An 8,598-nucleotide genomic window follows, 5' to 3' on the forward strand; every position below is an offset into this window, starting at 1 on the left:
AATGGGATAAGTTTGGGTTAAGGTGGCTGTCTATGTAACAGACCCCCAGAGAGGAAGACAAATGGCCTCTTCCTGAAAGCTTGGACCTTAGAGGAGAGGACTGAGCTTTGGCCTAGGCCGGCAAGGTGTCTAAGTTAGGAATGGGGAAGTTTGGGATGACATGGTGATCTGCTGTGGGATTCACTTCCTATTTCCCTTGACATAAAAGTTTCCTGAGGATAGAGGCAGCCAGAAGCACCTGTGCTGCCAGGACAAGGACGAACGTTGAGGATGAAGGGTACAGAGGGGGAGATCCCTGATGCGCACTTCACCGTGGACAAACAGAACATCTCCCTCTGGCCGCAAGGCAAGCACCACGTGCTGCTCAGAATGTGCTCGGTGCTCTGTGCCCTTTGCTGGTCCTCAACAAACATTTACTTCTTCTTCCAGCAGAGCCTCCTCCCAAGTCGGGTCTGTGTGTGGTCCTGAGGAAAGCTCCTGCAATCGGTGCTGTATTAGTCTGCCTGACGCTGGTCCTGGTCGCCTCCCTCCTGCTGCAGGGCATCCTCTGTGAGTCCCCATGTTTTACCTTCTGACTTAGCCTTTCCTAGAGGCCAGCAGGCTCCCTCCAGGTGCAGACCTTCTCTTCTCGCTCTCCAGTGCTCTTTCCTGCCTGGGACTTTTCATTTGTCTCCCTTCTCCTCTCTCCACATCCAGTAACAGAGTGCCCCATCTGCTGCTGTTCTTTCCTTCCCAATTTCAAGGAGATTGTTCTGGTTGGGATCACTGCTTGCATGATTGTGATCAAGGATACATTTATTTTTTAAAAAATTTTTGTTTATTTATTTATTATTATTGTTTTGGCTGGGGCTGGGTTTGAAACCGCACCTCCGGCATATGGGGCCAGTGTCCTACCCACTGAGCTACAGGCACCACCCAAGGATACATTTCTTTTTGCGTTTCATTCTTTCAGCCCAGCTAGAGTGCAGTGGTGTCATCATAGCTGACTGCAACCTCAAACTCCTAGGCTGAAGTGATCCTCCTGCTTCAGCTTCTCAAGTAGCTGGGACTACAGGAGCCTGCCACAATGCCAGGCTGATTTTTTTCTATTTTTAGTAGAGATGAGATCTCACTCTTGCTCAGACTGGTCTCAAACTCCTGGCTTCAAGCAATCCTCCCATGTTGGCCTCCTAGAGTGCTAGGATTACATGCTGGCCTCCTAGAGTGCTAGGATTACATGCATGAGCCACCACGCCCAACCTCCTCTCTTTTGTCCCCAGGAAACATTCACACATGCCATTTTCTTACTCCACACCTCCACCTCTCTGAGCTCTGTGATGTTCAGAGCTTTGCAGACAGCCCCTGATGATGAGTGCAATGTCTTCTGATCCTGTCAGGGACTGAGCCTTCAGTGTGTCCTCAGCCTCAACTGACTGGGTGGAGAAGCTGGCAATAAGCCAACACATCTCCACGGCTCAGTTCCTTCACCAGGGCCCCCCGATGCTCTCTTCATGCTCTTATGAAGATTATGACAAGGGAGCCTTCCTACTCACTCATTGTTGCAAGGTTTATCTTCCTTCCCCCCCGGCCCTGCCAGGCTTCATGGCTCTGCTGCTGGCAGACCCTTCTGTCTTCCACCAGCTTGGCAGGATGCAGAGCGAGGGAGCCCGAGAAGCTGTTGCTTTTTGTATCCTCCCTTTGTGGGACGTATTTGGTCTCAGACTTGTAGCCTCTGAGCAGAGTCTTCCCCAAACCCCACCATCACCTATTCCATCTTAGACCCCTGTTCTCTAATGGTCTTTTCCATAGGAAGTGCCTTTGAGCATACTGGTTTATCTTTGGCCCTCTCTCTGGTACCCAAGCCTATGACCTGAGCAGAATATGAAAGTGGGTAGGGCAAGGGGTGAGATGGTTTCATAATCTTTTTCTGTATTCTCTGGAGAAGATAGCAGAGTCTGCATGGCTGGCCCTTCCCATGGTCACAGAGGGGCCCATGGACAGAGGTAGGAAGGGTGGTGCTGCTATAGCAGATGGTCACTGCTAGGGTCTCTGAAAACAGAGAACTAGTGATCAAACGATGGGGTCCAGAGAGAATCAAGTGCTGGGGAAAAGGATAGAGGGAGCCCTTTACCAAATGTTCCAGAACACTTGAAAAATTCAGGACTGTTGTCTAATCCCTGCCTCTGTTTACCTGTGAGGTCCTCTCACAGAGAGACTGTGTTTTTTCCATCTTCCCATTGTCTGTATCCACCAGAGTTCCTGGCACATGGTAGCTGCCCATTGTATAATTGTTGGACATTAAAGAATGACTAGAAGGTCATGGATAGTTCTTTGGACTATCTTGTCTCCTTGGGAAGCTCGAGCCTATCATCTTTCCTTCAGTTCCTTTTATCAACCTGACAACACCCCCGTTTCTGGGGTCCCCTCAGCTATCCTCTTAACTTTCTTAAAAACAGATCCCTGGTTTATGGGCACAATATCAGATGTAAAGACCAATGCCCAGTTGCTGAAAGGTCGCGTGGACAACATCAGTGCCCTGGGTTCTGAAATTAAGAAGAACAGTGGTAGTGTGGAGGCAGCTGGCCTGCAGTTCCACCTGGTGAATGCCAGCCTGAGTCATGTGCGTTCTCAGATCCTAAAGTTGCAAACCAGTGTGGAGAAGGCCAATGCACAGATCCAGACCTTAACAAGAAATTGGGAAGAAGTTGATACTTTAAATGCTCAAATTCCAGAGTTAAAAAGAGATTTGGACAAAGCCAGTGCTTTAAATGCGAAAATCCGGAACCTCCAGAGCAGTTTGGAGAATACCAGCAAGTTGCTCAAACAACAAAGTAAGTGCCTGAGAAAATGACATTGTAAGCTGACCAGTGGCCTATGGCACCTTGTCTGTCTCAGACATGAGGTTATTGGGCTGGTGAGTCAGGCAAGTGGAGGATAGGGGGTGGGCAGGCATGGGCTAGAAAGTTAAGGAGAGAGAGCTTAGCATTGGGGTGGGGAGAACTTAGGAGCTGTTAGGAGAGAAGAGGCCAGGGTCTAGCTCAGGCTCCCACACCAAGGTAGAGAATATGAAAGCCCTAGGGAGTGTCTGTCCCAGACCCTACCTAGCTATTTCCTATCAAGTTCCCTACCTAGAACTAAGGGGTGCAGCCCCTTGTCATGGTGAGTGGAGAATTGCTTCTTCATGGGAAAGACAGGTTCTTGGTCCAGCCTCTTTTTTTTCTTGAGACAGAGTCTCAAGCTGTCACCCTGGATAGAGTGCTGTGATATCATAGCTCACAGCAAACTCCAACTCTTGGGCTCAAGCAAACTTCTTGCATCAGTTTTTCTATTTTAGTAGAGATGGGGTCTCGCTTTTGCTCAGGCTGGTCTTGAACTTTTGAGCTCAAGCAGTCCACCCATCTTAGCCTCCCAGAGTGCTAGGATTACAGGCATGAGCCACTGTGCCTGGCCTTGGTCCAGCCTCTTGTACTTTTTCCTGTCTAATCCCAAAGGCTCTATAAGTCTTGGTCAGATTTTAAGGATCTGTGAGAGTGTTCCTGATCCCCTGCACAAGGACCAAAGGATCCCAGAACCCAGGCCCATTCACTGCTGTCTCTGACATCCCACTGAAGCGCCCTCACCCAGCCAGCACCCAGAGGAAACAGGAAGACCAGCATTCACCCTCAGCTCTTACTCTCCAGGTGACATTCTCCAGATGGTTTCTCGAGGCTGGAGGTACTTCAATGGGAACTTCTATTACTTTTCTCCTGTCCTAAAGACCTGGTACAGTGCTGAGCAGTTCTGTGTGTCCAAGAATTCACACCTGACCTCAGTGACCTCAGACAGTGAGCAGGTGAGTGCTGTTCCTAGGGGCTCTGTGAAGCAGATTTATTAGCAGTTAGATCAGGGAAGATGCGCAAGATTACACTGTGGCAATGAAAATCCCTAGATATTGGTGACTTAAGGAAGAAGGATTATTTCTCACTTATATTTCATACCCAATGAGGGTTGGCAGAGGGGTTCTGCTCACGGTGGTTACTCAAGGACCTACGCTGAAGAAGACTTCATCTTAAAATGTTTTCACAATTGCTGAGGTAGGAAAAGAAAACAGCAGATTGTGCATTTGGCTCTTGAAGCATCTGCCCAGAAATGACATGTCACTTGAGTTTCGATGTCCCTGGCTGAAGAAGATTATGCAGTACTCCTATCTTCAGAGGGCATGGAGATGCGATCATTCCAGGTGCCCAGAAAACGGGAAAAATTTTTTTTGAGACAGAGTCTCACTATGTTACCTTTAGTAGAGTGCCATGGTGTCACAGCTCATAGCAACCTCAAACTCTTGGGCTTAAGTGATTCTCTTGTCTCAGCCTCCCAAGTAGTTGGAACTACAGGCGCCCACCACAACGTTGGCCTGGCTATTTTTTGGTTGTGGTTATTCTTGTTGTTTGGAAGGCCAGGGTTGGGTTCGTAGCTCCAGTGTTTGTGGCTGGCACCCTAGCCACTGAGCTACAGGCCCTGAGCCAAAACAGAAATATTTGTGAACAGCATAAATGACACCACATGGCTCAAGAAACCTTCTACCTGGTGAGGTAGAATATTGCACAGACTCCATGCATCTGGGAGGGGGAGCCTGAGCTTTTTGAGCAGATTTTCAAGTCCTAACCCTACTGTCTAACTCAATGGTTCTCAACCTTCCTAATACAGTTCCTGTGGGTCGTGACCCACAGGTTGAGAACCACTGGTCTAACTAGTCCTAAAGACTTGGGTAGTGTATCAACTTCACTGGCCTCTGGGCAAGGGCAGAAGGTCAGTGTGCCCAGTGTGTCTGTGGGTTCAGGGCTGCCAGTGAGAACGTGGTACGAACACCCAGAGACAGAAGCTCCAACTCCCAGTTGTGGACATCCTGTATTCCCTATAGGCGTTTCTGTCTAAGTCAGCCGCAGAAGTTATCCGCTGGATTGGCCTGACCAAAGCAGGGACTGAAGGGGGGTGGCACTGGATTGATGACACTCCATTCAACAAGGCCCAGACTGAGAGGTAAGCCTCCAGAGCCCCTCCAGCCTGACTTTCCCTGGCCAAGGCCAGGGCATGAAGGGTTTACCCTGAATATGGGGTTTCAGATTCTTCCCTTTCCTGGGTAGAAGGGACACAAGATCTGACATCTAGTACGCTTCTGCCAATAATTGGCTGCTCAGCCTGGCATAGATGTGTGGCCCTCCATGTCCTCTGGGGATTGGCATCTTCAGCTGGGGACCTGTCCTAAGTCTAAGTGTTGCAGTATGGTTCCGTGTAGGAGCTTAAGAGTGGTGGGTTGGTTTGGTCCTGACTTGGGGTATGAATGAAGGCTTAGGGGTTGGCGTCTTGCCAATCCCCTTCCTCTTAGGCTTGGGTGAAAACACCAGATCAAAGCTGGGTTTGAAGTAACTCATTTCTTGGCTGGAGATAAGTTCTTTTTGGTTTTGTAAGTTTGCAAATCTATCTTTGTTTGGTACTTGGTAGGTACTGGATTCCAGGTGAGCCCAATAATTCTGGGTTCAATGAACACTGTGTCAGCATAAGGGTGCTTTCACTTCAGTCCTGGAATGATAGCCCCTGCGACATTAAGTACTCATTCATCTGTAAGCGACCCTACATCCCATCAGAACCATGACAGGACTGGCTCCAAACTCAGCTTCTGAGTCCAACGCTTGTTGAACTTGAAGAAATGCCTTTTTCTCCTCCATTGCCAGCATGACTTTGCACCTTAATTGTTCTTGCTTCAAAAGTGTACCAGTCTATCTACCTTGACTGGTAATTCTCTGACTCCACAGACGCAGCTGGAATAAAAAGGAGAATTTGGGATAAAATGGGAAGGGATGGGGGAAAGCATTTAGAAGTTCCCATTGCCTTGGTAAGCAGGACAAGGATTGTAATATGGGGCAATGCCTTGGGCTTTTCCACTCCTTCAGAAAAGCTTCAGTTTTATCACATAGACCAGCATTTTTCAACCTATTTTATCCCATGGCACACTTGAACCTGTAGTTAAACTTCGCAGCACACTTAAATTATGTTGATCAAAAAAAAAAAAAGAGGGCCGTGCCTGTGGCTCAAAGGAGTGGGGTGCCAGCTCCGTATGCAAGAAGTGGCGGGTTCAAACCCAGCCCTGGCCAAAAACTGCAAAAAAAAAAAAGAGTAAATAAAAGAATATACCATGTTTTGAATTTCTTTTGAAAATAATTTTCATGGTACACCTAAGATCCTCTCATGGCACACTTGTTGAAAACCACTGACGTGTTGCTTCAGATCAATCAAGCAGACTTCCTGATACTGTCACTTGGGGCTCTTCCTATCAGTTCCCCCAAATCCCTACTTAGCAGTGCTGGTGGCTGGCAGGTGGCTGTTTGCAATAGGAAGGGCTCTGCTCCTGGTGACCCTGCCTATGGCATATCCCCAGCGTCCTCTGAAGCCAGGGGCTGACACGGCCATGCATCTCATTCAGAGCAGGGCCAGCACTCAGCCTCCCTTCTCCCTCCACTCACTCTGGTGCCCAGCCCTGCCTTCTGCCCATCCAGTCTCTCTCCCTCACCTCCCCTGCACTCCTCTCTCCCTGGGCCTTGTGCCTGGGAAGTGGCCTTCAGTCCTTAAAGCTTCCTTAGAATAAAATGCTGCCTGGGTCAAGGCCTCCCTCCGTGTGTACTCTTTCATTCCTGGTTGTATAGGTGAATGTGTGGGAAAGGCAGTTTGCTTTACAGGATGTGAAATACTGGGTTAACCTCGGGAAACAGTTGAGGGGCCAAAAATAACAAGGAGTAAGGAAGTGCAAGCCTTCTGCTGCAAAAGCAGAGTTATTCATTCTGTGACAAAAAAAAGGAAGTTGGCAGGGAGACCTCTGGAAGTTGAGAGTAAAAACAGAGAAGTGGAAGAAAAGAGGGTCTGAAATTTATGAGCGAGGCAATGAACTACCTTGTGGGGTGTGGTCAGAGTCCTAGCCAGGTGGGGTCTGCAAGGGAGCCAGTGGCAGCCCCTGAGCTTAGGGCTCTGCCCCAACCACCCTGAAGATGCCAGGAATGATGCTGATAATCCCAGAAACCAGGGTGCTTTGTAAGGAAAAGGGAAAGTGCTAGACAACCAAACACACACACACAAAACACCCATATATAACAGTTTATCTTCCAAAGCACTGGGAAAATAAAAGCAAGAAAGCATATGAGAAAAAGTAGTCACATGAGAAAAAGAGAGAGCAAGAGAAAGAAAGGAAGAAAAAGAGAAAAAAAAAAACAGAGAAAGAAACAAAGAGGAAAAAACCAAGAAAGGGTGGAGGGTGGGGGAGACTAGATAGATTAAGCATTAAAAACTGAAAAATAAAATATAGTACATGCCCACCAGAGTTAGGATTAGTCAGTCAGTAGGGGTGGGTCAAGTATTTTTTTCTCTCCTTTGATATTCCAATGCAAAAGTATATATTTTTCAGGAATATTTAATTGCAACATTGAGAAAGGGCATGTCAAACTTTGTTGCCTGACTGAATGACTCTTGAAACACACACAGGTTACCCATTTAAGTCCGTGTGTTTTCAAAAAGGGAATTTTTATTGTTCTATGGAAGCCTAAAGCAAAAGGATTTCATAAGGCTTCCTGAGGAAGAGACACACAAGCTGCGCCTTGAAAGGGAAGCAGGACTTAGGCAGTGAGCAGGGTGGGGGCACAGACAGGAAAGATGGAGGGAACAGAAAATGCAAAGAGAGAGTTTGACATATCCAAGGCACAGGGAGAAGCCTGGAGTGGCTGGAGTGTGGCACGAAATGAAGCAGGCCAGGGCGGGGCAGCCCCACAAGATCCTAATTGTTTGTTTGTTCTGATGCAACATGGCAAAAGATTCACTACATCTAAGAGTTTATTGGCTTTCAGGAGTAACACGATCCACAGACATGCAATAGAACCATGTCACTGGGCAGAACATTTGCCACACTTCTGTGGTCCTTCCTTCACACTGAGCAGTGTCAGGTAACTTCCTGTATTTTGAATTCCACCTTCTGAAGTTAGCAGGATAACTAGCATTTACCTCTTCTGTTTCAGAAAGATACAGATACGGAAGCATGAAAACGGAAATATAAAATATTATAGGACATGCCCACCAGGGTTAGAATATGTATCTGTCTAAAATCAGTCAGATTCTGCCACGGAGACCTGTGCTTTGTCCTGATGCTTGTTCGGCACCCAGATGGGATTTAGTGTGACTGTGCCTAGAAGCTGGTCGTGCCACTGGAGCCTTCTTCCTGCCAATAGAGACACCAAAGCTTCATCTCTCTGGTCTTCTGAGATTCCATAAACTACCTAATAATTTTTTTTTTAATTACTTAAAATATTTTAATTTTGAAAAAAGTTTAAATCATATTAAAATTTAAATAATTTCATTGTACAGTATTTGCTAATACAGTTCAACAAACTGAAAAGTAAAACAAACCACTTTTGTTTACTTTCTAAGCTTAACAATGTACAGACTCCTTGGCCCCACAGTAGTAGGATAGAAAACCAACAAGGATGGAAGTTTAATATTTAATACATTGTAAGGTGTTTGACCAAAAAAGATTTTAAAGAGTAAACTAAACTTCTGCGGCAAATAAAGTGTGGACATCAGAAAAATCACAATTAAGTGTTGAGA

General features: G+C 46.9%; 1 protein-coding gene across 1 annotated transcript; it reads left to right on the plus strand.

Annotated features, from left to right (window-relative positions):
- The first annotated feature begins 236 nt into the window (after positions 1 to 236).
- On the plus strand, positions 237 to 5,608 carry LOC100958600 (C-type lectin domain family 4 member K). The gene is made up of 6 exons (XM_003793433.2): positions 237 to 346; positions 433 to 549; positions 2,436 to 2,810; positions 3,660 to 3,811; positions 4,877 to 4,995; positions 5,458 to 5,608. The coding sequence occupies exons 1-6, from the start codon at positions 271 to 273 to the stop codon at positions 5,606 to 5,608; spliced, it is 990 nt and encodes a 329-aa protein (XP_003793481.1). The 5' UTR covers positions 237 to 270.
- The last annotated feature ends 2,990 nt before the right edge of the window (positions 5,609 to 8,598 follow it).

Source organism: Otolemur garnettii, unplaced genomic scaffold (genome assembly GCF_000181295.1).
Source record: "Otolemur garnettii isolate 467f Iridium unplaced genomic scaffold, OtoGar3 scaffold00068, whole genome shotgun sequence".
NCBI classification, from domain to species: domain Eukaryota; kingdom Metazoa; phylum Chordata; class Mammalia; order Primates; family Galagidae; genus Otolemur; species Otolemur garnettii.